This window comes from Hemitrygon akajei, chromosome 6 (assembly GCF_048418815.1).
Source record: "Hemitrygon akajei chromosome 6, sHemAka1.3, whole genome shotgun sequence".
Taxonomy (NCBI): domain Eukaryota; kingdom Metazoa; phylum Chordata; class Chondrichthyes; order Myliobatiformes; family Dasyatidae; genus Hemitrygon; species Hemitrygon akajei.
The window spans coordinates 2,512,441-2,540,411 of NC_133129.1; the positions used below are offsets into that span (position 1 = coordinate 2,512,441).

General features: G+C 44.7%; 1 protein-coding gene across 2 annotated transcripts; it reads left to right on the forward strand.

The window, feature by feature from the left end:
* The first annotated feature begins 194 nt into the window (after positions 1 to 194).
* Positions 195 to 27,971, forward strand: LOC140728814 (sialic acid-binding Ig-like lectin 15). 2 transcript variants are annotated; one of them, XM_073047783.1, is made up of 5 exons: positions 195 to 325; positions 5,777 to 6,193; positions 15,161 to 15,520; positions 19,065 to 19,448; positions 26,252 to 27,971. In XM_073047783.1, exons 1-5 carry the CDS (start codon positions 277 to 279, stop codon positions 26,257 to 26,259), a joined length of 1,218 nt encoding a protein of 405 aa, XP_072903884.1. In that variant the 5' UTR covers positions 195 to 276; the 3' UTR covers positions 26,260 to 27,971. The 2 variants fall into 2 exon arrangements, with proteins under 2 accessions (XP_072903884.1, XP_072903885.1); XM_073047784.1 differs by having other exon boundaries at positions 5,777 to 5,953.

Consider the following 27,971-nt stretch of genomic DNA (forward strand, 5'->3'; position numbering starts at 1 on the left):
GTGTCTGTGATGTGCTGAGCTGTGGCCATAACTCTGCAGTTTCTTGTGGTCTCGGGCAGAGCTGCTGTCGAACCAAGCCAGCATCCAGACAGAGAGCTTTCGGTGGTGCATCTGTACATAGAAGCTATGGGTGCTGAAGTGTACAGCGTTCGGTTCACACATCAGCCTGGCACTTACAGGGTTACAGAGGCGGAGAAATGACTGACGGAGTGGCTCAGGTGGAAGCAGAGGGAATGCAGCCAGGATCAGACTCCTGGAGGTGGGCGGTAGTGGACAATGCTGGCTGTCCTGCTCTGCATAATCATCTGTGATTTTTCTACTGGGGGTGAGTATCTCACGGTGTGAGGCACAAACTTATTCCACTCCAGAGTGAATTTGGTCAGAGTTTCACCTTCTTATCCTAGACTATGTTAGCACTGAGCCCACCCATCAGCTCACTCACTTGCTGAGAACCTCCTGTGTTTGGGTCCGATCAAATCCCTTTGGCGAGCTGGGCAGTCCAACGTTTGAAATCTGTGCTGAGATTTGAAAGTCTCTTGCCTTTCTAATGCAGCAGTGGAGGGAAAACTGAGATACTGCAGAGACCTTCAGCTGCAGGCGAGAAAGGGTCTCAACTTTACAGGGATGGGGTAAGAAGAAACTCCGTCATTCCCAGTGGGAAGAAACTTCAGAAGTCTTTCTACCAGAGGGCAGAGGGATTCAAGAGCATTAGAGAGAGAGATGAATTGATTTTTGGATGTGGAAGTAATTAAGAAGTATGGGGCTAGAGCAAGAGAGCGGGGCAGAAATAAAAGATGGGCTATGATATTATTGAACAGGAGGTCGGAATCGAGGGGATGGAAAGGTTATTCGCACTTCAGGTTCTTGTTTCTCTCGTGTCCTTTTGTTTGACAGCATTCTGGTAACAAACCAGCGATAAACGTACTGGGAGCCGGTTAATGATTATACACCCTGCTTCACTGGCAATCAGGCTGAGGAATCCACAATGGTTTATGACTGATAATCGAGGGGCTGGGGAACAACAGCAATGAAACAAACCATTCAGTCATTGCTCTACTAGTTTCATCAAACACAATCACAGAATCTTCTTTCCTTTTCTCCCTGAAGCAAACAGCATTGAAACAAGCCCTTTGGTCCAACTTGTTCTAGCCGACTGAGATGTCTGTCTGAATTAGTCGCTTTTGCCTGCAGTTGATTCATGTCACTCCAACCCTTTCCTGTCCCCGTGTCCCTGTCCAAGTGTTTTTTAAACACTGTAATTGTATCTATTTTTACCATTTCCTCTGGCAGCTCTTTCCATACACCCAGTACCCGCAGTGTTCCAAATCAGGATCAGTATCGGGTGGGGGGGGGGGGGGGGGGGGGGGGGGGTGTGTGTGTGTGTGTGTGTGTGTGTGTGTGTGTGTGTGTGTGTGTGTGTGTGTGTGTGTGTGTGTGTGTGTGTGTGTGTGTGTGTGTGTGTGTGTGTGTGTGTGTGTGTGTGTAGAAGCTTGGTAACACACAAGAGGAAGATATTAAAGAGAACTGGCTCTAGCACACACCCCTGCCTCACCCCTGTGCGTACAAGGAAGGGCTCGGACTCTTGTCCTCCTATGGTCACCCGAGCAGTCATCCCATCGTGGAACTGGACGAAGGATGTTAATACATTTATTGGGACAGCCAAACCTGAGGAGGAAATCCCATAAGAGCTCACTTTGCACAGCGACGAATGCTTTGGAGAGGTCAACAAAGGCCATAAACAGGTCCTGATGTTGCTCCCGGCACTTTTCCTGAAGCTGCTGGGCTGTGAAGATCATGTCGATCTTGCTCCCGTTCTTCCTAAGTTCACACTGCGATTCAGGCAGCATTGACTCGGTGATGTTGCTGATGAGCCTCTGAAGCATCACCTTAGCCAAGACCTTTCCAGTAACAGAAAGGAGCGATATGCCCCTACTATTGCCGCAGATAGCCTTGTCATGCTTGTTCTCCTAAATGACAATGATGTTAGCATTTCTGTATTGCTGTGGGATGTTCTCATCAGACCAGGCCTTGGTGATGTACTGGTGGAGGGTGCGCATACACATGTACCCTCTGTTCTTCAGTAACTCAGCAGGGATATTGTCAGTGCCAGGGGACTTGTTATTCTTAGGCAGGATGGGGCTGACCGTCAATACCACCAAGACAGAAGTGGTTTGCCAATGGAGTATCAGTGTCCCACCCACCCTACCTACCTTCACTGTTGGTGATGAAAAGCTGTCAGTAGTGCCATTTTTCAAATACCTGGGGAGCATTCTCTATGAGGACAGCAGCATTGACGACGACATCCAGAGCCGCATTAAACAGGCATCAGCTGCCTTTGGGAGACTTCGGCGTAGAGTCTTTCAGAACAGGAGCCTTTGTCCCTCCACTAAGGTCACCGTATACCAAGCGATCAGTGTCACCACCCTCCTTTATAGCTGTGAAGCTTGGGTAACCTACAGTCATCACATCAAGTCCTTGGAGCGCTTCCACATAAGCTGCCGTCAGCGCATCTTGGGAATTACCTGTCGTAAGCGGGTGCCTCACACTGAAATATTTGTAAAGACCAACTGCAGAAGTATTGAGGCCATGATCACCCAGCGTCAGCTGCAGTGGCTGGGGCACATGATAAGGATGCCCCCATGTCAGCTACCCCGCAAAGTGTTATACAGCCAGCTACATCATGGTCAACACTCAGCTGGAGGGCCGAGGAAGCACTATAAGAATCAGATGAGGAATGCTTTAAGGAATTGCAAGATCAGACCCGAGGACCTGGAGGATGTTGCTGCTGACCATAACACTTCGCGACAGCTGTGTAGGGACAGTATTCGTATTCTGGAGATGGAAAGAACAACCAGAAGACAACAGAAGAGAGCCAGGAGAAATGCAGCCATGGTTGCCACCACTACCACATGTACATGTCCCATCTGCAATAGAGCTTGTGGGTCCAGGATAGGACTGTATAGTCATTAAAGATCTCACCGTTAAAGGAGTGGACATTGTCATCAGATTTCAATGGACAATCGAAGAAGAAGAGTGAGTGTGTGCGTGCGTGTGCATGTGCGCGAGCGTGTGTGCGTGTGCATGTGTGTGTGTTTGTGTGTGTGTGTTTATATATAAATAAAGCATTGGTCAGACTGCATTTCAACTATTGTGAGCAGTATTAGACCCCATATTTAAGAAATGATGCGCTAGCATTGGAGAGGATCCACAGGAGGTTCACGAGAATGATTCCGATAATGAAAGTGTTAATTTGATGGTTCTGGGTCTGTACTTGCTGGTTTAGAAGAATAAGGGGGGAAATTTCATTGAAACCTACCGAATATCTAGATAGAGTGGATGTGGAGAGGATGTTTCCTATAGTGGGTGAGACCAGAGGGCACAGCTTCAGAATACAAGGGTGTCCCCATAAAGCAGAGTCGAGGAGAAATTCCTTTAGCCGGATGGTCATGAATCTGTGGAACACATTGCTGCAGATGGCTGTGGAGGCTGTCAAGAGGCATATTCTAAGAGGGGCTTGACAGGTACTTGATTAGTAAAGGTTATTGGGAGAATGAGTTTGAGAGGGATAATAAATCGGCCATGATGGAATGGCAGAGCAGACTCGATGGGCCCAATGTCCCAATTCTGCTCCTACAGTATGCCTTATGGCCTTATGGTCAATTCATTGGACCAACCGCAGTGACAACTGGCTTTGTGGCTGTGAATTCACTGTGGTGAACAAGAGAAAATCTGCAGATGCTGGAAAGCCGAGCAACACACAAAGTGCTGAAGGAACTCAGCAGACCAGGCAACCTTTGTGGATAAAAAGTACAGTTCATGTTTTGGGCTGAGACCATGCTTCAGTCCTGCCGAAGGGTTTCGGCCCAAAGAGTTTCCCCACAGATGCTGCCTGGTCTGCTGAGTTCCTCCGGCATTTTATGTGTGTTGCTCATTTTTGTGAACTTCAGTTATTTGCTTTTTATTGTTTGCATGATTTCTTTTTTTTGCACTTTGGGTGTTTGACAGTTTCATATCAATAGGTTCTATCGCGTTTCTTTGCTTTGTGGCTGCTTGTAAGGAGGTGAATCTCAAGATTGTATACACAATGGAGACTTTGATATAAATACACTTTGAACTTTGATTACCCCCACCAATGCTGAGTTCCTGCTGCTGATTCAGCACCAACAGCCTCTTGTGTTTTGCTGCTGTTATAAGAGGAAGTTAGTTCTGAGCAGTGGGTTTCATTCTTGCCTCTGAGTTTGAATGCAGTGGGTTTAAGTGCCCCACCAGAGACTCTGGGACGACTATCTGATGCAGCAATGGATGGCATTGATTCCAGGACACTGTGCAGAGGGTGGAGTACATCATTTGAAGTTCAACTCAATGGTTTGAAAGTTGGTGCCAATCCTCTCCTGCTCTGCCGAAGGACTATGAGCTCACTTTCACAGTCACTACAACTCATGTTCTCAATATTATTTATTCCTTATTTAACTATTATTATTCTTATTTTGTTCATCTTTTTGTACTTGCACAAAAAGAAAAGTGGTGACGAACCAGCATATAGGAGGGAGACTGAAAATCTGTTTCAGTGGTGCCAGCACAACAACTTCTTACTCAAAGTCATCAAGACCAAGGAACCTATCATTGACTTGAGGAGGAGGAAACCAAATGTCCATCAGAGGTTCAGGGGTGGAGAGGGTCAGCAACTTTAAATTCCTTGGTGTTTTTATCTTGGATGACCTGTCTTACACCCAGCACGGAAGTACAATTACGAAGAAAGCACAGCAGCGCCTCAACCTCCTTAGGAGTTTGCAAAGATTCAGCATGACATCTAAATCTTTGACAATCTTCTATGGATATGTGGTGGACAGTATATTGGCAGGTTGCATCACAGCCTGGTGAGCAAACATCAATGCCCTTGAACAGAACATCTACAAAAAGTAGATACAGCCCAGTCCATCACGGGTAAAGCCCTCCCCACCATTGAGCGCATCTACTGTATATGAAACATTGTTGCAGGAAAGCAGTATCCATCATCAGGGTCACCACTGTCTAGGACATGCCCTCTTCCCACTGCTCCATCAGGAAGAAGGTACAGGGCGTCAAGGTTCTCACCACCAGGTTTAGGAATCATTATTACCCCTCAGCTATCAGGCTCTTGAACCAAAGGGGATAACTTCACTCAATTTCATTTCATCTTTGAAATGTTTGCACAACTTACAGTATGGACTCACTTTCAAGGGCTCTTCATCTCATGTTCTTGATATTTGTTGCTTATTTATAATTATTTCTTTCTTTTTCGTATTTGAATAATTTATGTATTTTGCACACTGGTGGAACACTCAAATTTGTGTGCTCTTTCTTTGTTTCAATTATGATTATTATTCTATTATGGACATTGAGTATGCCTGCAAGGAAATGAATCTCAGGATCATATATGGTGACATACATGTAGTTGGTTGTTTGTAGTTTTTCATTGATTCTCTTTTGCTTCTTTGTATTCACTGAGAATGCCTGTAAGAATATTCTTCCCACATTCCAAAGACATACTGGCTAGTAGATTAATTGGTCATTGTAAATTGTCTTGTGATTAGGCTAGAGTTAAATGGATGGATTTCTGGGCAGTGTGGCTCACTAAATCGGAAAGTGCTGTTCCACGCTGTCTTTCTAAATAAAATTAAACAAACAGAATCTCAGGTTAATAAAGATGACATACATATATATAATTAAATATATAATATATATACATATATATATATATAATTTGACAATATTTAATTTACTTTAAAATTTGCAGGCCTCCATCGTAATGGCTGGAGTCTGGAGAGACCGGATGTGGTGACAGGGAGTGTGGAGAGCCCAGACATGGTGATAGGGAGGGAAGGGAAGCCAGTGGTTCTATTCTGCACATTCACTCACCCTCACCATGGATACAGAGGCAACATCAGCGTCAGCTGGAGGGAAGAGAAGACGGGCAAGTGGTTTCTCAATTACACCAATTACCCTTCGGGCAATGGGTTTGCCAGTTGGGTCCATGAGAGTGCAGGGGAGCGCTACCAACTATTGGGGAGCCCGCGGCAGAACGACGTGTCCATAATCATCAGGAGTTTGAGACCTTGTGATGACCATACGCAGTATACTTGCCTTGTGGAGCTGCAGGGGCACGGGAATCAAACAGCCCAAAACTTCTCCCAAACACTTCTCATGGTAACAGGTGAAGAATTGTTTTAATTGGCCTGTGGATTATTCAGTACAAAGGATCACTTAACAACAAGCTTGCACTGATTCATTGAAAGTATACAATTAATTTCACATCCCCATTGTCCTCCCCTGGATTGGAACCCATCCAAGTCCAAACCCAATCACGGGAACACCCTTCTTTGAGCTGCCACCTGCTTTTTTGTTCCCTCCTTATCTGGTCCTTTGTCCAGTTCTGCTTCAGGCATTCTGTAATGTCCAGCTTCTTTAAGGATTCTCCTTAGGGTTATTGTCCAATCCTCTGTGAAGTCTCCTATCCCACTGTAACACTTACCCAACAGGCTGGTATATGTCTAGGGGAAAAGGAGATCCAGCCACTCACCAACCCCGCCTCCCGTACATGCAGATGCTGTGAGAATCAAGTTTATACCGCGCGTACACACACCATATCAAACTCACACCAGATACCGTTATGGAATACACCTTAAAGATTTTACTAAAACTAAAAGTGTACTATGCAATACAGTATATATGAAGGAAAAGAAAATAAAGTAAAAGGCGCCAACTTATCAAAGTTCAGTCAGTTTAGTGCACATCGTTGGAGCTCAACCATCAAACCATTCGACCCTTCGTCACTTTCCTCCGACCTCCACATCCTCGCACCTGGGACCACCCCTGGTGGTCGACCGAGCAGTGCAGAGCACGTCCATCTTCCTCGACGTCTTCTTCCCGACTCCCTGAAAAGACCGCGAAACCCCCCCCCCAAGCTCCCAGCCTCACAAGACAAAATAACATTCCCCATTGGTTAACAAATGAATACAATCCCCATATCAGCAAGTCTAAAACTAAACAACTGCGAGAGAAAGCACTTATCATACAAAGAAGCATTCCTACTCTTAACAAAACAAAGAAGCCAGTTTGATTAACATACACAGTACATTGTACACCACTTTAACATTTTTCTTTGGAATGCTGCCAACAGTTCATAAGTAAGAAGATTAACTTAATTTGTCAAAATATACAGCGAAATAGAAAGGTTTATCATATGACGAGCACTTGATGGCTCTGTGCCTCTATTCATTGGAATCCAGAAGAATGAGGGGCGATTTCACTGAAGCCTATCAAATGTTGAAAGGCCTCGATGGAGTGGATTTATGATAGGATATTTCCTATAGTGGGGGAGTCTAGGTCCAGAGGACACAGCCTCAAGATAGAGGGACATCCCTTTAGAACAGAGATGAGGAGGAATCTTTTAAGCCAGAGAGTGGTGAATCTGTTGCCATAATTGGCTGTGGAGGCCAACACCAAGACAGAGTTTGATAGATTCTTGATCAGTCAGGGCATGAAGGGTTACGGGGAGAAAATAGGAGACTAGGGCTGAGAGGGAAATGGATTTGCCATGGTGAAATTGTGGAGCAGACTTGATGGGCCAATTGTCCTAATTTTGTGTTACGAACCCCGTAACTGGGTCACTTACCAGCAAAGATAGAGAGGTCTGTTGAAGTCTGATGATACTATTTTTAACAGTATTTATTAGTAAAAATACACAAAAACAATATCAATGCAAATATACAGTTAATATACGTCGTCAATACTAAATCTAAAAGTGCGGGTATAATAATAATCAATAAGAAATAGCTCTATCGTTGTCTAGGGGATAATGTATTGTCCGATGGAAATATAAAAGTCACTCAGTTCATGTAGGCTGCAGCCTTTGGGGACCGCTGGGTTTGCAATGGTTGGAGAGAGAGAGAGATTTGGAGAAAAACTTGCCGATTAATTTTATGATTTCGATCCGTCGGAGTCTCGTTGGTGTGGCCGTTCACTCGTGGCCTCTCCTTTAGCAAAGCCGTTCTTCCGTGGTGAGCCCGCCAATCCCAGGCAAGGGAAGGACGCACACGAGCCCCCCACCGGTTGTCGCTATTAAACGCTGTCACAGGATTTCTAGCGTTTCTCCTGGTGCGTCTGAAGGGGTTGTTCCCCAGACCCTCTTTTATCCTTACTCACGGGGTCTCAGATGTCAATCAGGTTGGGATGATGCAATCCCTCAACCAGCCCACTCTGGTCGTCCCCTGAGGGGCTTCAATGAATAGTACAGTACTCAATACACAATTCCGTCTCCAAGAGACAATAGCCGTTATCAGGGGTTTTGTTTCGCTGAGGCCAGGACACATTCCAAACCATGTGGATTCTCTCTCATTTCCTGGGTCTCAGACCCGAATTAATAGCAATCTTGCGATTCTCAAAAAGGAGGGGGTGACTTTGTACCCTTCGGCCCCTCAGAGTTGCGGCACATTCGTAACATTTGTTAACAACCAACATAGCCCAAAGATGTGCTGGGAGAGCCTGTAAGTGTCGCCATGCCTCCACCATCAACAGTACAGTGCCCACAACTTACTGACCCTAACCTGAACACCTTTGGAATGTGGGAGGAAACCAGGGCACCAGGAGGAAGCACTGGTGATCAAGGGGAGAACATTAAATTCCTTACAGAGAGTGGCAGGAATTGAACTGTAGTTGCGAATACAGACGGACATACTTTATTGATCCCGAGAAAAACTGGGTTTCATTACAGTCGCACCAAGAATAGTGAAGAAATATAGCAATATAAAACCATAAATAATTAAATAATAAGTTAATCATGCCAAGTGGGAATAAGTCCAAGACCAGCCTATTCGCTCAGGTGTCTGACACTCCGAGGGAGGAGTTGTAAAGTTTGATGGCCACAGGTAGGAATGACTTCCTATGCCGCTTAGTGTTACATCTCAGTGGAATGAGTCTCTGGCTGAATGTACTCCTGTGCCTAACCAGTACGTTATGGAGTGGATGGGAGATGTTGTCCAAGATGGCATGCAACTTGGACAGTATCCTCTTTTCACACACCACCATCAGAGAGTCCAGTTCCACCCCCACAACATCACTGGCCTTACGAATGAGTTTGTTGATTCTGTTGGTGTCTGCTACCCTCAGCCTGATGCCCCAGCACACAACAGCAAACATGATAGCACTGGCCACCACAGACTCGTAGAACATCCTCAGCATCGTCTGGCAGATGTTAAAGGACCTCAGTCTCCTCAGGAAATAGAGACGGCTCTGCCCTTCTTGTAGACAGCCTTAGTGTTCTTTGACCAGTCCAGTTTATTGTCAATTCGTATCCCCAGGTATTTGTAATCCTCCACCATGTCCACACTGACCCCTTGGATGGAAACAGGGGTCACTGGTGCCTTAGCCCTCCTCAGGTCCACCACTAGCTCCTTAGTCTTTTTCGCATGAAGCTGCAGATGATTCTACTCGCACCATGTGACAAAGTTTCCCACTGGCTGGCACTGTAAAACGTTATGCTCACCGCCATGCCACCATGCTGCCAGTTGTTTTGAAAGTGCTAAGTTGTAGTTACCCTTATCTATCCCCACCCTACAAATGATGCAACTCAAGATGTCCTACCACTGAACACTGGCTATCGTATCGTCAAATCCTGCCCTAAAGAATTACCCCCACTCTCAACACTGATGTTTTAATGAAAGACACTAACAGAGTCATGCTCCATTGGAAGTGACTTCTTTCAGATGAGATAATAGACTATGGTCCAGTTAGCTCACTAAAGTGATCAGGAAAGGCCCCATCCGCAAAAGCAGCAGAGGGTTTCTTCCTGACGACTTGGCCAATATCTCAAGCAACATCAATAAAACAGTTGATATTGTCCTTACTTTATTGTGAGATGGTGAAACAGTCCCTCACATGGCAATGCATCAATATCATGTCTTGTATCCAATGCAGCCTCCTCTATATCGAGGAGACCTAACGTAGATTGGGGTCCACTTCACTGAACTTTCTTCCCTACTACTGACACACCAGGATCCTTTAGCAGCCAGAGAATTTAATTGCAATTCCCATTTCTACACCAATATGTCTGTTCATCACCTCCACTATTGCCAGGAACAAACACCTCATATCTTGCCTTGGTAGTCTCCAACCTGAAGCATGAACATCATCTTCTTCAGCTTCTGGTAACCACTCCCCTCTGTCCCATTTTTATCAGTAGCCTTACTAACCCCATCACTCTTCCTGCCTACTCGCACATTCCGCTCTTCCGTTCCCCTCCTCACTCCCTTCCTTTTGTCCTCTCCTGACAGATTCCATTCTCCACTGTCCTCTCCTGACAGATTCCATTCTCCACTGTCCTCTCCTAACAGATTCCCTGGTCCACTGTCCTTGACTGACAGGTTCCATCCTTTTCAACCCTTTATTATTTCTACCTCTCACCTCCAGCTTCTTGCATCATTGCCAGTGATATCCATCATGACCTGCCAATCACACCTCTTTCCATCTGTCACCCACCAGCTCTTGCTCCATCCCTCCCCCTCCTCTTTATCCTGACTATCTCTCCTCTTTCTTTCCAGTCCCGATGAAGGGTCTCAACCCAAAACACCACCTGTCTGTTTCCCTCCTGACTCACCGAGTTCCTCCAGCTTTTCGTGGGTTGCTGCTTTATTGCTATATGTGGAAACTTTCTGAAAGTCTGCTGTGCTTTTTGGTCCCTTAGATCATAAAATCGAGGGTCAGGAGTCAACCTAACGGAGCCTGGAACCTGCTCCACCATTCAATGATATAATGCCTCATCTTTATGGTACATTGGTTGTGGATGGTTTAGAAGTTTGTTGTAGATTATAATAGGACATTGACAGGACAGAGAGCTGGGCTGCGAAGTGGCAGATGCTGTTCAATCAGGAAAGTGCGAAGTGATTCACTTTAGAAGCTTGGACTTGAAGGCAGAGCACAGGGTTAATGGCAAGATTCTTAGCAGTGTGGAAGAACAGATGGATCTTGGGTTCCACGTCTATAGACTACTCAAAGTTCCTATGCAAGTTGATAGGTTTGATTGAGAAGGTGTGCGTTGTGTTGGCTTTCATTAGACAGGGTATTGAATTCAACAGCTGTGAGGTAGTGTTGCAGCTCTATAAAACTCTGGTTAGACTTTGGAGTATTGTGTTCGGTTTGGTCGCTTCATTATAGGAAGGGTGTGGAAGCTTTAGAGAGGGTGCAGAGGAGAATCACCAGGATGCTGCCTGGATTAGAGAGTATGTTTTTTTGAGGTCAGGTTGAGTGAGCTCGGGCTTTTCTCTTTGGAGTGAAGGAGGATGAAAAGTGACTTGACAGAGGTAAATAAATTGATAAGAGGCATAAGTAGAGTATATAACCAGAGTCTTTTCCCCAGGGCATAAATGGATAAGCAAGAGGGCATAATGTTAAAGGGATTTTGGAGGAAAGTACAGTATATGGGGGACGTCAGACGTAAGGTATTTTTACACAGACAGTGGTGAGTGCGTGGACTGTGCTGCAAGGGGTGGTGGTAGAGAGATAAATTAGGGACATTTAGAGATTCTTAGATAGACACATGGATGATAGAAAAATGTAGGGCTATGTGGGAAGGAAGAATTGGATTGATCTTGGAGTAGTTAAAAGGTTAGCGCAATGAAGTGGGCTGAAGGGCCTGTACTGTACTGTTCAATGTTCTTCATCATTTTCTGATCTTCATATCCATCGACTCCTCCAGACTCCAAAAATCTATTCATTTTATACTCAGTATCCCTGATTTCACAGCTCCCTGAGTAAAGAGACTATTCCTGTCTTTGGTTATAAACAATCCTCCCATCTGTTGGGGGACCCCACACTCTGATTCAAGACCCTTCAGACAAGGAGAACATCCTCTTACCATCTACCTTGGTAGGCAATTAGAAGATCTCAATGAGCTCAGTTCCCATTTTTCCCAAACCCAACAGATTTGTCCTGTCCTCCTGTATCCTGGTGGGACAACTTTCTTCCACCAATAAGGAAAAGAGTGACGGTACTTGCAAAGATTTTCAGTAGCAGCTTTCAGGGTCCTTTATTCGTTAGTAGGTTGAATAACCATCCTGCCAGGTGTGAAATGATCTCATTTTCTCTTTCAGTTAATAGTTTCAGACAAACACTGACAGGAACTTTTGGTTTTATGGCGAAGGCAGTGTTTGCTACTCGCCTCTAGCAGAGCCAATCACAAAGTTCTAATGATATCTCTGGTGGAAACTTGCCCCTAGAGGTTAACTTGGAGGCTGAGTTAGTGGTGAGGAAGGCATTCTTTTCGAGAGGACTAGAATATAAAAACACGGGTGTAATGCTGAGGCCTTATAAGGCATTGCTGAAATCTCATTTTGAGTATGTGAGCTGTTTTGGTCCCGTTATCTAAGGAAGGGTGTGCTGGCAATAGAGAGGGTCCAGAGGAGGTTCACAAGAATGATTCCAGGAATGAAAGGGTTAAACATGAGGAGTGTTTGACAGCTGTGTGCCTGAATACTGGAGTTTAGTAGAATGAGGGGCTATTTCATTAAAACATAGTGAATACTGGAAGGCCTAGACAGAGTGGTGGGTGGTGGGATGGAGATACATCTCTACCAAAGGAAGTGTAATGTGCTCCTTCCCTCTGCTAGCCTGCAGGTCACCTTTGGGCAAGTAGTGCCTGCACCTTGCACTAGTAGATGGTCATATGAGCAGGTGGTGCATATCACAAGTCCTGGTTCTGCAACCAATAACACAATGGGCTGAATGGCCCCTAATTCTGCTCCTATGTCTTATGGTGTATGGTCTATTCTCCTTTCCTTTCAGTTCAGCACACTGATTCCTGAGTTTAGTAACATCTAGAAATCTCTTATCTACAAGATTCCAGCAAGAGCTTACACTCTAGACATAATAGGGAAGATGTTTCTCCTGAGTGGGGAATCCATAGTTGGGGAGGGAGGTGTCACAATCCCAGACTACAAGACAAGAAATTCAGGACTGGTATGAGGACAAAATCAAAGTATTGAGTAAGTGGCGTATTACCTGTTGTGCACACTTCTGGTTACAGAACTATAGGATGGACTTAAATGTTCTGAAGAAGATCCAGAGGAGATACTCCTGGATATTGCCTGGGGTAACACACACAAAATACTGAAGGAACTCAGCAGGTCAGTCAGCATCAATAGAGAGAAATAAATAGGCAATGATTTGGGCTGAGACCCCCCTCGCCCCATTCAGGATTGGGAAGGAAAGGGGAAGAAGCTGGATTAAGAAGATGGGGAAGTAAAGTGATGGTACATTTCAGTTATAAAGAGGAACCGGAGAGGCTTGGTTTGTTTTTCTTGGAGCAGAAGAGGGTGAAGAATTCAAAGTTTAAAGTAAATGTATTATCAAAGTACATATATGTCACCATATACATCCCTGAGATACATTTTCTTGCGGACATACTCAGTAAATCCATAATAGAATAAAAACTAAAATAGAATCAATGAAAGACTGCACCGATTTGGGTGGAGGGGGAGAGACCTGAGAGAGGTGTACAAAATGATGAGATACAGGGATAAGGAAAACTCCTCCACGGACGTTCCCAGGCTCAGCTGCAAAAGGAGGAGGTGGGGCTAGCAACCCCACCCCAGAGCTACAGAAATTCCAACAGAAGCTCCAAAGAGCTCATCCCTGGGAGACGGAGAATCTTCACCTCGAAGACATACGACGTCATGTGGTGAAGGCAGAAACCGCAGGGCTGATCAAGCTTCTATCGGCCTAGGACTGAACGTTCTGGTGAGCTGGTGTAGGAGGTGACAGGTTTAAGAAGAAGTTAGACAGGGTAGAAGCAGTTCCCCTAAGGTTGAGGGCATGGGTTTAAGGTGAGGTTACAGGGGATCCGAGGAAGAATTATTTCACCCAGAGGCAGTTTGGGATCAGGAACGCACTGGCTGAGGGAGGCCGGAGGCAGAGACTGTCACAACATTTACAGAACTTTCGTGTGAACGCTTGAATTACTAAGGGATACTGAGAAATGCATTCTGAAAAATGAATATGAAGTACACAATATCACAGATAAAGAGAATGAAATATCATTTTAAACACGAGATTCAGTAGATGCTGGAAATCCAGAGTAACATGTTGGAGGAGTTCAGCAGCTCAGGCGGCATCTGTGGAGGAGAATAAAGAGCCCACATTTTGTGCTGAAACCCTTCATCAGATCTCCTGTGTTTCTATTTCAATTTTGAATGTATTTATGCAAATAACTTGCAGTCCAATTACTTAAGGTAGCTTCCCAAAGCTCTGATAGTTTCTAAGTGATTACAAATTCAAGACCTTTTGGAGAAAGATGTTCACAGTAACTCACAGTGAAGTCATGATGTCAATTCCTTACATTCAAATCAGTCCAGGCTATTTTCTTTGATTGTGTAGAGACATTTGGCTACATCTACACACCTACTCATTGGCATTTACTTCAGGACTTCTGAGCCGAACCACGAATGTCCCTGTCAGGTTCAAGGACTGTGGTCAAGGATGTATTGCCAAGGCTTTGATCAGATGCACTGGAGTATTGTGAGCAGTTTTCGGCCCCTTATCTAAGAAAGCATGTGCTGGTATTGGAGAGGCTCCAGAGGATGTGCATGAGCATAATCCCAGGAATGAAAGGGTTAACACATGAGGAACATTTGATATTTCTGGGCACGTACTCACTGGAGTTTAGAAAAACGGAGGGGAGAGGTGGATCTCATTGGTATCCATTTAACATTGAAAGACCTAGATTGAGTGGATGTGGAGAAGATGTTTCCTATAGTGGGGGAGTCTAGGATCAGAGGGCACAGCCTCAGAATAGAAAGACATCTGCTTAGAACTAAGACGAGGTGGAATTTCTTTAGCCAGAGGTTTGTGAATTTGAGAAATTCATTGCCGCAGATGCCTGTGGATGGGTGTATTTAAAGCGGATGTAGGTTCATGATTAGTCAGGGTGGCAAAGTTTATGGGGAGGAGGCAGGAGACTGGGGTTGAGAGGTGTAATAAATCATCCATGATGGAATGGCAGAACCAACTCAACAGCTGAAAGGTGTAATTCTGCTCCTATGTCTTATGGTAATCTGTAACAGTTTTACTGCAAAGACAGCACAGTCAATAACTGAATAACATAATTCTTTACAACACCTCTCTATCCAAGGTGGTTTCAAAGCAACATCGGTGATTGGGAAGAGGGAAGATTCTGCCAGACTGCTCTGCTCCTTCAGCCCCCTTGCGACGAAAGTTACATCCATCACTGTCCTCTGGATGAAGGGGAATCCTTGGAAAGGGTCCATTCTCTTCAATCAGACTCGTTTCTCCTCCGCCAGCCCTCCCTACACCATCACTGTAACCGAAGGAGGCCGATATGAGCTGGTGGGAGATCCAGAGCAGGGAAATGCCTCCATCAGGGTGACGGACCTCAGAATGAACGACACTGGCGATTATTTCTGTTATGTTTGGGTCAGGAATTCCACATGGGAAACGGTGATTCAGGATGAGACAGGACTCCAGGTTATAGGTAAGGAAACACCTTTGTCTATGAGAACAGCAGCCATAATTCTTGAGGTTTAGTATAATTTGTCCTGGAGTGGATTTGGTGGTGCTTCTCTTTATTCATAAGGAGATTGTGGCTATCACCAACATTTCTTACCCATCTGTACTCCCTTCTGCTCGGCAGAGTGGTGGGAAACTCCTTGTTTGAACTGCTGCTGTCCCTATGGTGACGGTGCACCCCCAGCATGTCTGAGCAGAAGCTTCCATGATTTAGATCGAATTGGAAGCATTTTACTTCCAAGTCAGGGAGGTGTGGAACTTCAAAGTTACACAGTTTCAAATTTCACATCAACTTTAAGTTAATTTCACTTAACTTCAACTTTCAAAGTAAATTTACCATTAAAAACCGTATATGTTACCGTATACTAACTTGAGAGTTATTTGCTTACAGACATTTACAGGAAAAAAGAAATGCAATAGAATTTTACAAAAAATACTTTATGCAAGTTAGTGTAACACTATTACAGCAACAGTGACCAGGGTTCAATTCCGCCACAGTCTGTAAGGAGTTACTACCTTCCTCCTGTGACCATGTCATTTTCCTCCGGATTAATAGGTTAATTGGTTACATGGGTGTAAACGGGTGATACTGGGTCTTTGAACCAGAGCAGCCTGTTACCCTGCTCTATCTCCAAATAAACATCATGGAGGGGCCCCAGAGGACTCCAGGAGGAAATGGTAGTGGTGGGGGTGGGGTGGGTCACGGTAGCCTAGCAGTTAGCATCACGTTATTACAGTGACACGGGTTCAATTCCCGCTGCTGTCTGTAAGGAGTTTGTACGTTCTCCCTGTGACTGTGTGGGTTTCCTCCGAGTGTTCCAGTTTCCTCCCACATTCCAAAGATGTACCGGTTAGTAGGTTAGTTGGTCACATGGGTGTAATTGGATGCCGTGGGCTCCCGGAAAGACTGGCAAATATTCAATGTGCAAAAGAAAACAAACTGTACTACCTTAAGATTCATTTTCTCGTAAGTTTGTAAGAATACAATAAAATTTATTAAATACCAGACATAAAGGAAGACTGACAAACAATCACTGCATAAGGGAATTCAGACTATGTAAATTAAAACAATACTGTGAATGTGAGTTGTAAAGAGTGCTTGGAAGAGAATCTGTAGGTCGTAGAACCAGTTCAGTGTTGTGGTGTGAGGGGTCTAAGGCTCCTGTACCTCTTTCCTGATGGTAGTAGCAAGAAGAGGGCCTGGCCTGGATAGTGGAAATTGGGAAACTTGACAGTATTTCTCTGTGCCTGTCATTCAAAGGTGGTAAAAGGTTGTCATGGGTCAGACAGGTGCTGCTGAAGAAACTGTGCAAGGTGTTAACCGCAGCCTCAGTGCAGATAGTGGAATTTCACAGCACAGAGCAAGGCCATCTGGCCTGTTGTTTATCTCTGTTGCCCTTTAGAAAGTGTTGCTCACTCCCTGCTTCATCTGCAGAGCACCACAATCATTCCCCATTGAGCACATAGCTAATGGCATAAAGATAAAGATCAAATTTACTGTCACCTTATCTCATGACAATATCAGTGATTCTGACCTGATTTAAAGTTCATAATATATTTATATCAAAGTATGTATACATTATACAACCTTGAGATTCGACTCCTAACAGGCAGCCACTAAACAAAGAAACCCAAACAACACACACAAAATGCTGGTGGAACACAGCAGGTCAGGCAGCATCTATAGGGAGAAGCACTGTCGACGTTTCGGGCCGAGACCCTTCGTCAGGACTAACTGAAAGAAAAGATAGTAAGAGATTTGAAAGTGGGAGGGGGAGGGGAGCACCAGAGGAAGATGGAGAACAGGCAAGGAGGGAAAAAGAGAGAAAAAAAATACTGAAAATAAAGAAAGAAAGAAACCCAAAAGAGCCCATTAAAAACAGACCGTCAAACACTGCAGAGAGAAAAGCAAATCATGCAAGCAATAAACACAAGCAAATAGCGTTCTGAACTGAACCGAGATACGGTGGAGAAACAAACTGTATGGTAGCACATCAGTTAACGCAATCACTTGACCGTGCCAAAGATCACCAGGGTTCAATTCCCACCACTATCCGTAAGGAGTTTGCTCATTCTCCCTTCAGCAGATGGGTTTCCTTCTCCTTCCCACAAGCTGTGGAGCGGCGCATGAACAGGAAACTTACCTGTCAGATTCACACAGCTCCCTCAGGCTGACTAACACAGTGGCGTAGCGAGAGGATAGTGCGTGAAGGATCAACATTATTTGCCATATGCATTTATATATACTAGGAATTTGTTGTGGTGTGTTGGTTAGGGCGCAACATGCAACAAAGAAACAACATATGGAACAAAAGGTGCATAAATACATAAATACCCACAGGTGCTAACTACAATGTTTAACTGCTTGGGGGAAGAAACTTTTAAGACGGTGTGAAGTTTTACTAGCCCTATGGTGCTTTCCAGAAGGGAGCTTTTGGAGAAGGCAGTTTGCAGGATGGGTAGTGTTCAATAATGTTGCCTGCCTGCTCCTTTGTCCTCGACACGTACAAGTCCTACAGTGATGATAGACTGCAGTCAGTGACCTGCACTGCTGACCTGACAGATCACTGTAGTTTTTGTATATCGTGAGACATGTATGTGATATATACAGTATGAGGATTCCCCCTTCTGGGAAAGGAGTGACCTGTACAAAAAGGACGGGTTAGACCTGAACCCAAGGGGGACCAATATCCTTGCAGGCAGGTTTGCTGGAGCTGTTGGGGAGAGTTCAAATGAACTTGGCAGGGGGATGATAAACCTGAATCCCTCTGAATCATGGCTGAATGAAGATTATAGCTGGGAGCTTAACATCCAAAGATACACATTCCATCGAAAGAACAGACAGGAAGGCAGAGGGGGTGGACTCTCTCTGTAGGTAAAAATTGAAAACGAATCTTTATAAAGAAGAGACGTGAAATCAGGAGATGTAGAATGCTTGTGGGTAGAGTTAAGAAACTGGAAGGGTAAAAAGACCCTAATGGTAGTTATAAACATATCCAATGTTGGCATTCATTTTGAGAGGACTAGAATATAAAAGCAAGGATGTAATGTTGAGGCTTCCGATAGCTTTGGACAGACCACACTTGGAGTATTGTGAGCAGTTTTGGGCTTCTTATCTGAGAAAAGATGTGCTGGCATTGGAGAGGGTCCAGAGGCGGTTCACGAGAATGGTTCTGGGAATGAAAGGGTTAAAGTATGAGGTTCGTTTGATGCCTCTGGGCCTGGACTCACTGGAGTGTAGAGTAACGATGGGGGATCTCACTGAAATCTATCAAATATTGAAAGGCCAAGATAGAGTGGACATAGAGGGGATGTGTCCTGCAGTGGTGGAGGGCACAGCTTCAGAATAGAGGGACGTCCATTTAGAACAGAGATGAGCAGGAACCTATTTAGACAAAGGGTGGTAAGTCTGTAGAATTCATTGCCATGGATGGGTTTGGAGAACATGAAACTGAATACATTTAAAACCACACACACACTAATTTAATTTATTTCTGTTTCTCCTCGAGTCCCAGCCACCATCCTGGAGCTATCTCTTGTGACTGATGATGTAACCAAAGAGAGCCTTGTGTGCAGGGCTGAAGGAGAGCCCCCTGCAAGCATCACGTGGATCGGCCCTGAGAACAGCGCACTGCCCCTCAACAGTAGTGAGATGAGATTCACGCGAGATCCAGAGCGGCATCAGATAGTTGGAAAGCTTTTCCACCCCAGGACGGGAGGGAGCTACAGCTGCGTGGCTGAGAATGAACACGGAAGAGACACGCGCGAGATTGACCTGTCCGCCACCGATAACAGTTACTCGAATTTCATCATCGGAATGCTGTGCCTGATTCCACTGATTAAGTTTCTCCTCCTTCTGATAACAGGCATCATTCTCTTCATTAAGATAAAAGGTACCTCAGGCCTTCTCTATCTGTTTTAAAGCAAGTGAGAAGTGAGGTAGTTAACCATCATAGAATATTACAGCACAGAACCAGTCCTTCAGCCCACAATGTTGTGCTGATCTTCTAACCTACTCTAGTATCAATCTAAACTTTCCCTCCCACATAGTCTCCATTTCCCTATCATCCATGTGCCTAAGTCTCCTAAATGCCCCTAATGTCTCTGCCTCTACCACCACCCCCTGCAGGGCATTTCATGCAAGTGTAGAAAAACTTAACTCTATCATCACAAATCACCTTAAAATCATGCCCCCTCCTATGGGCTGTAGAGAGCTGGTTGCACCACTATCTGGTATGCAGGAGAGGCCACCACACAGGATCGGAAAATGCTGAAGAAAGTTGCAAATTCAGCCAGCTCCACCACAGGCGCAAGCCTCCCCAGCATCGAGGACATCTTCAAGAGGTGATGCCTCAAAAAGGCGGCATCCATCATTGAGGATCCCTGTCACCCAGGACATGCCCTCTGTCTGATTTATTATCCCTCACAGCCCCTTCTCCTTCCTTCTCTCTGTGACCTTTGATGTCCTTGCTAATGAAGAGCCTATCAAACTCTGCCTTAAATATACCCAATGACCTGGCCTCCACAGTCACCTGTGGCAATGAATTCCACAGATGATTCATGCCCTGGCAAAAGAAAATCCTCCTCATCTCCCTTCTAAATTTGGAGAATTTTGGAGTAGGAAGTCGGAGGATCAGAACGGGAGTGCGGCGGGAACCATTTTGATTTTTTTCTTATTCTCATCGAAGTTAAGAGAGGCGGGACTGCGCAGGTGTGTGACGTCAGGCAGTGAAGCGGGGAAGATTTAAAAAGGACACAGTCTTAAACAGCGGGCAGTGTCGTTTGCGGGCAGCGGAGTGAGCCAGGAGCAGAGTGAAGGCTTAAGGGCTTTGGCTTAACGGGTTTAGGCAGAAATGGGTGAGGCAAGGTAGGTTTAGGTTTCAGTTTTTCCTGTTATTTGAGGAAAGGGGAAGCATGAGTGTGAGGGCAGCTTGTTGCTCTCGGTGTCGGATGTGGGAGTTCCTGGAGTCTCCTAGCCTCCCGGACATCCACATCTGCACCAGGTGCGCTGAGCTGCAGCTCCTAAGGGACCATGTTAGGGAACTGGAGCTACAGCTCGATGACCTTCGTCTGGTCAGGGAGAGTGAGGAGTGATAGAGAGGAGTTACAGGCAGGTAGTCACACCAGGGCCACAGGAGGCAGACAGGTGGGTCACGGTTAGGAGGAGGAAGGGAAAGAGTCAGGTACTAGAGAGTACTGCAGTGGCTGTACCCCTTGACAATAAGTACTCCTGTTTGAGTACTGTTGGGGGGGGGGGTGACAGCCTACCTGGGGGAAGCAACAGTGACCGTGCCTCCGGCACAGATTCCGGCCCTGTAGCTCAGAAGGGTAGGGGAAAGGAAGAGGAAGGCAGTAGTAATAGGGGACTCGATAGTTAGGGGGTCAGATAGGCGATTCCATGGATGTAGTCGGGAGACCTGGATGGTAGTTTGCCTCCCTGGTGCCAGGATCTGGGATGTTTCTGATCATGTCCAAGATATCCTGAAGTGGGAGGGTGAGGAGCCAGCGGTTGTGGTGCATATAGGTACCAATGACATAGATAGGAAAAGGGAACAGGTCTTGAAAGGAGAATATAGGCAGTTGAGAAGAAGGACCGCAAAGGTAGTAATCTCGGGATTACTGCCTGTGCCACACGACAATGAGAGTAGGAATGGAATGAGGTGGAGGATAAATGCCTGGCTGAGGGATTGGAGCAGGGGCAGGGATTCAAGTTTCTGGATCATTGGGACCTCTTTTGAGGCAGGTGTGACCTGTACAAAAAGGACGGGTTACACTTGAATCCTAGAGGGACCAATATCCTGGCAGGATGGTTTAATAGAGCTGTTAGGGAGGGTTTAAACTAATTTGGCAGGGGGATGGGAGCCAGAATGATGGAGCGGAGGAGAGGGAAAACAGAAATAGATCTAAGGTAGTGAGCAGTAAGGATGTCAGGAAGGACAGGCGGATGATGGAGCAAATTTGCAGCCATTGAGATGAGTTGCAGTGCAATAAAGTTGCAGTGCAATCAATGCAAAAAGTACCAAATACTGGACTTAAGGTGTTATACTTAAATGCACGCAGCATAAGGAATAAGGTGGATGATCTTGTTGTACAGTTACAAATTGGCAGGTATGATATTGTGGCCATCACTGACGTGGCTGAAGGATGCATGTCTCTGGGAGCTGAACGTCCAAGGATATATGGTGTATCGGAAGGATAGGCAGGTAGGTAGAGGGGGTGGCGTGCCTTTAATGATAAGAAATGATATTAAATTATTGGAAAGAGTTGACATCGGATCAGAAGGTACAGAATCTTTATGGGTTGAGCTAAGAAATCACAGGGGTAAAAGGACCCTGATGGCAGTTATCTGCAGGCCTCCAAACAGCTGCATTGATGTGGACTACAAATTACAACAGGAAATAGGAAAGGCTTGCCAGAAGGGCAGTGTTATGATAATTGTGGGGGATTTTAACATGCGAGTGGATTGGGAAAATCAGGTCGGCACTGGATCTCAAGAGAGAGAATTTGTAGAATGTCTACGAGATGGCTTTTTAGAACAGCTTGTTGTTGAGCCCACTAGGGAATCAGCTGTACTGGATTGGGTATTGTGTAATGAACCAGAGGCGATTAGAGAGATGGAAGTGAAGGAACCCTTAGGAGGCAGTGATCACAACATGATTGAGTTCACTGTGAAATTTGAGAAAGAGAAGCCGAAATCCGATGTGTCGGTATTTCAGTGGAGTAAAGGAAATTACAGTGGCATGAGAGAGGAACAGGCCAAAGTTGACTGGAAAGGGACACTAGCGGGAAGGACGGCAGAGTAGCAGTGGCTGGAGTTTATGCGAGAAGTGAGGAAGGTGCAAGACAGATATATTCCAAAGAAGAAGAAATTTTCGAATGGAAAAAGGATGCAACCATGGCTGACAAGAGAAGTCAAAGCCAAAATAAAAGCAAAGGAGAGGGCATACAAGGAAGCAAAAATTAGTGGGAAGACAGAGGATTGGGAAGTTTTTAAAAGCTTATAAAAGGAAACTAAGAAGGTCATTAAGAGGGAAAAGATGAACTACGAAAGGAAGCTAGCAAATAATATCAAAGAGGATACTAAAAGCTTTTTCAAGTATATAAAGAGTAAAAGACAGATGAGAGTAGATATAGGACCGATAGAAAATGATGCTGGAGAAATTGTAATGGGAGATAAGGAGATGGCAGAGGAACTGAACGAGTATTTTGCATCAGTCTTCACTGAGGAAGACATCAGCAATATACCAGACATTCAGGGGTATCAGGGAAGAGAAATATTCGCTGTCACAATTACGACAGAAAAAGTACTCAGGAAGCTGAATAGTCTTAAGGGTAGATAAATCTCCTGGACCAGATGGAATGCACCCTCGTGTTCTGAAGAAAGTAGCAGTGGAGATTGCGGAGGCATTAGCAATGATCTTTCAAAAGTCGATAGATTCTGGTCTGGTTCCGGAGGACTGGAAGAGTGCAAATGTCACTCTGCTATTTAAGAAGGGGCCAAGGAAGCAAGAAGGAAATTATAGACCTGTTAGCTTGACATCGGTGGTTGGGAAGTTGTTGGAGTCGATTGTCAAGGATGAGGTTACGGAGTACCTGGAGGCATATGACAAGATAGGCAGAACTCAGCATGGTTTCCTTAAAGGAAAATCCTGCCTGACAAACCTAGTGCAATATTTTGAGGAAATTACAAGTAGGCTAGACAAGGGAGATGCAGTGGATGTTGTGTATTTGGATTTTCAGAAGGCCTTTGACAAGGTGCCACATGTGAGGCTGCTAAACAAGATAAGAGCCCATGGAATTATGTGGAAGTTACATACGTGGATAGAGCGTTGGTTGATTGGCAGGAAACAGAGAGTGGGAATAAAGGGATCCCATACTGGTTGGCTGCTGGTTACCAGTGATGTTACACAGGGGTCCGTGTTGGGGCTGCTTCTTTTTACGTTGTATATCAACAATTTGGATTATGGAATTGATGGCTTTGTGGCTAAGTTTGCTGGTGATACAAAGATAGGTGGAGGGGCCGGTAGTGCTGAGGAAACAGAGAGTCTGCAGAGAGACTTGGATAGATTGGGGGAATGGGCAAAGAAGTGGCAAATGAATAACAATGTCAGAAAGTGTACAGTCATGCACTTTGGTAGAAGAAATAAACCGGCAGACTATTATTTAAATGGGGAGAGAATTCAAAGTTCTGATTTGCAACGGGACTTGGGAGTCCTCGTGCAGGATACCCTTAAGGTTAACCTCCAGGTTGAGTCAGTGGTGAAGAAGGCAAATGCAATGTTGGCATTCATTTCTAGAGGAATAGCATATAGGAGCAGGGATGTGATGTTGAGGCTCTATAAGGCACTGGTAAGACCTCACTTGGAATACTGTGTGCAGTTTTGGGCTCCTTATTTAAGAAAGGATGTGCTGACATTGGAGAGGGTTCAGAGAAGATACACTAGAATGATTCTGGGAATGAGAGGGTTAATATATGAGGAACGTTTGACCGCTCTTGGACTGTACTCCTTGGAGTTTAGAAGAATGAGTGGGGACCTCATAGAAACATTTTGAATGTTGAAAGGCATGGACAGAGTGGATGTGGCAAAGTTGTTTCCCATGGTGGGGGAGTCTAGTACGAGAGGACATGACTTGAGGATTGCAGGGCGCCCATTCAGAACAGAGATGAGAAGAAATTCTTTTAGCCAGAGGGTGGTGAATCTATTGAATTTGTTGCCACGGGCGGCAGTGGAGGCCAAGTCATTGGGTGTATTTAAGGCAGAGATTGATAGGTATCTGAGTAGTCAGGGCATCAAAGGTTATGGTGAGAAGGCGGGGGAATGGGACTAAAGGGGAGATTGGATCAGCTCATGATGAAATGGTGGAGCAGTCTCGATGGGATGAATGGCCAACTTCTGCTCCTTTGTCTTATGGTCTAAATGGATCTCCATCAATGCTGAGGTAGTGCCCTCTGGTCCTAGACTTACCCACTATAGGAAACATCCTCTACACATCCACTCTGTCTTGGCCTTTCAATATTCGATAGGCTTCAATTATCCTCCTCATTCTCCTAAACTCCAATAGGTACAGGCTTAGAGCCATCAAACAATCCTCATACATTAATCTTTTCATTCCTGGGGTCATTCTCATTATCCTCTTCTCCATTTGGACCCTCTCCAATGTCAGCACATATTTTCTTAGATAAGGGACACCAAAATGCTCACAATACTCCAAGTGAGGTCTGACCAATGCATTAAAAAGCTTCACCATTACATCCCTGCTTTTATATTCTAGTTGTCTTTAAATGAATGCTAACATTGAGCTTGCCTTCCTTACCACCATCTCAACCTCCAAGTTAACCTTTAGGGAATCGTACACGAGGACTCCCAAGTTCCTTTGCACCTCTGATTTTTGAATATACTCCCCATTTAGAAAATAGTCCATGCCTTTATTCCTTCTACCAAAGTGCATGACCGTGCACTTCCCTACGTTATATATCATCTGCCACTTTCCCCATTCTCCCAATCAGTCCAAGTCCTTCCGCAGGTTCCCTGCTTCCTCAGCACTACCTGTCCCTCCACCTATCTTTGTATCATCTGCGAACTTAGCCAATAGGCCATCAATTCCTTCATTCAAATCATTGACATATAATGTGAAAAGAAGTGAGCCTAACACCAACCTCTGAGCACATTACTAGTCACTGGCAGCCAACTAGAAAAAAACCCTGTTAGTCGCACTCTTTGCCTCCCACTAATCATCCAATGCTCTATCCATGTTAGTATCTTTCCTGTAATACCATTGACTCTTAACCTGTTAAGCAGCCTTGTGTGCAGCGTGTTTTGGATGTAACTATCATGCACCAACCAAACTGTCCCCGGAAACTCTAGACATTGCTTTTCTGCTGATATCCCTACTCCTGCCCCCTTCCAACCGCTTTGTCCAGCTCCTCTCTCTTGCCTCCGTATTCCTTTTATTCCACTGTAATACTGATATATCCAATTTTAGCTTCTTCTTCTCAAACTGTACGGTGAATTCTATCATATTATGGTTCACACTCCATATGGTTCCTTTACCTTAAGCTTTCCAATCAAATCCAGGTCATTATAGAACACCCAGTCCACAGTTGCCATTCCCCCCAGTGGGTTCAACCACAAATTGCTTTAACAAAACTATCTCGTAGAAATTCCCTCTCTTGGAATCTGACACCAACCTGATTTCTCAATCTACTTATATACTGAAATCCCCATGATTATCACAATTTTACCCGTTTTACATGGCAACTGATTGCAGTCAATATTGTCCGTTGCCTCTAAGGTTGTTTGCTCTCCCTATGTTTGTTTCCCCTAGGTGCTCCAGTTTTCTCCCATATTCCAAAGACGTACAGGTCAGGGTAAATAAGTTCTGGTCATGCTGGTAACATGGCAACACTTGCTGGCTGCCTCCAGGATATGTTCAGACTGTGTTCATCATTGATGCAAAACAACATATTTTACGTACAGTGAAGTATGTCCTTTTGCATCAACGTCCAGCACTGTCTGAACATGTTCTGGAGGCAACTACCAAATGCCGCCCTGCTGCCGGTACCAAAGTACAATATGTATGTTTGATGTTTCGAAGAACAAGTGACAAATAAAGCTAATCTTTAGTCTTGAAGGTAAGATCTTCACCTTATTTAACTGATTAACTCTTGGTCTTCCAATTTTTGTTTCCCTGCCAGAGAACTGAAAGATGTGTACATTTACAACAATCCCCATTCACAGTGAGTTTGAACACCTGGGGAGAGCAGCTTCTTGTATGTTGACGGAATGATTCTACTTACTGACGTGCCATAATTGAAAAGACTTGGCAATTCCGGACCATGGAAAACACAGTATCCATTGGAACACAAGCAATTCCGTTTTGACCTATTTTAGGGGTTTTACTTTAGAAAATGTTGTAAAAGTTTGGAAGATTGAGTCTGGATGAAGGGTCTCAGCCTGTTTCTTTGTACCTCTCTATTGATGCTGCCTGACTTGCTGAGTTCCTCCAGCATTTTGTGTGTGTAACTGTGAATGGTATAATCTTTTCCAAGTGAACTTTAATTATGTTTACCAAAACTTTGAAAAGTGTCCTGGCATAAGGACACTATGTAAAAGAATATCACCTTTTTGTACAGATTGTTCTTAGGTTATAAATAATTGACTTATGGACACCTTATGGACATACTTATGAACAAGCTGCCATAGCATTTGTAAATTCAAGTATACATACAGGGGCTCTCTGAGTCCCAGCAGGGTGTTCAGAAGTCTCGCAGCCCAGAAGAAAAAGCTGTGACCCAGCCTAACACTCCTTGTTTTTATACTGTGGTACCTTCTGCCTGATGCAGATGTTGTACCTCCCCTTTCCACCACATAGAGAATAATATTTGAAACACAAGAGGTTCTGCAGATACTGGAAATCTTGAGAAACACACACAAAATACTGGAGGAACTCAGCATGTCAGGAATAAACAGTCAATAACTTGGGCTGAGACTCTTCATCAGGACTCATCAGAAGGAATTCTTTGGGAATAATAGCTTTCCACTTTGAAAACAGAAGTGGATAACCACAAATTGATCCACTTTAACTTGTCCCTGCCATGCATTTTCCTGTGTTACTCAGTCATCAAAATGACTGCAGTTCTCATGTTGATATGTGTAAATGACCACAGACAAATGAATGAGTATCACAAGTGCTATGGATAGGGTGAATGCACACACTCGCTTTTGAAACCAAACAGCATGGGTTTAAGGTGAGAGGGGAGAGATTTAATAGAAATCTGAGAGACAACATGTTCACCCACTGAAAATGAATCTCAAGGTTCATATGGTAATATATGTGCAGTTTGATTACCAATTTACTCCCAACTTTGTACAGATTCAAAATGCTCTAGTGTTGACATGATCTTCCTCTCAAAGCCCAACTTTGACTTTGCCCTGCCTATCTCCTCCCTCTGGTTCCCCTTCTTCTCTTTCTTTTCCTCTCCTTTCAGATTCCTTCCTCCACCTATTAATCCTAGATTCTTACTTTATCCCCATCCACTGCCTTCCCCATCACATGGTCTCACTTATCTGCCAGCTTATACTCTTTCCCAACCCACCCCCACCTTCTTATTTTGACCTCTTCCTTCTTCTCTTCCAGTCCTGATGAAAGGTCCCAGCCTGGAATGTCGACTGTTTATTCCTCTCCATAGATGCTGCCTGACCTGCTGAATTCCACCAGCATTTTGTTTGTGTTACTCTGGAATTCCACCAACTGCAGAATATCCTGTGTTTATATTTATCAATCCTTGCCTCTTCATGTATAGCTTTTTCCATTGTACTTATTTTTTCCCATAAATTTCCGCAAGAAAATGAATTTCAAGGTAATGTATGGAGACATATATGTACTTTGATAATAAATTTAGTTTGAACTTTGAA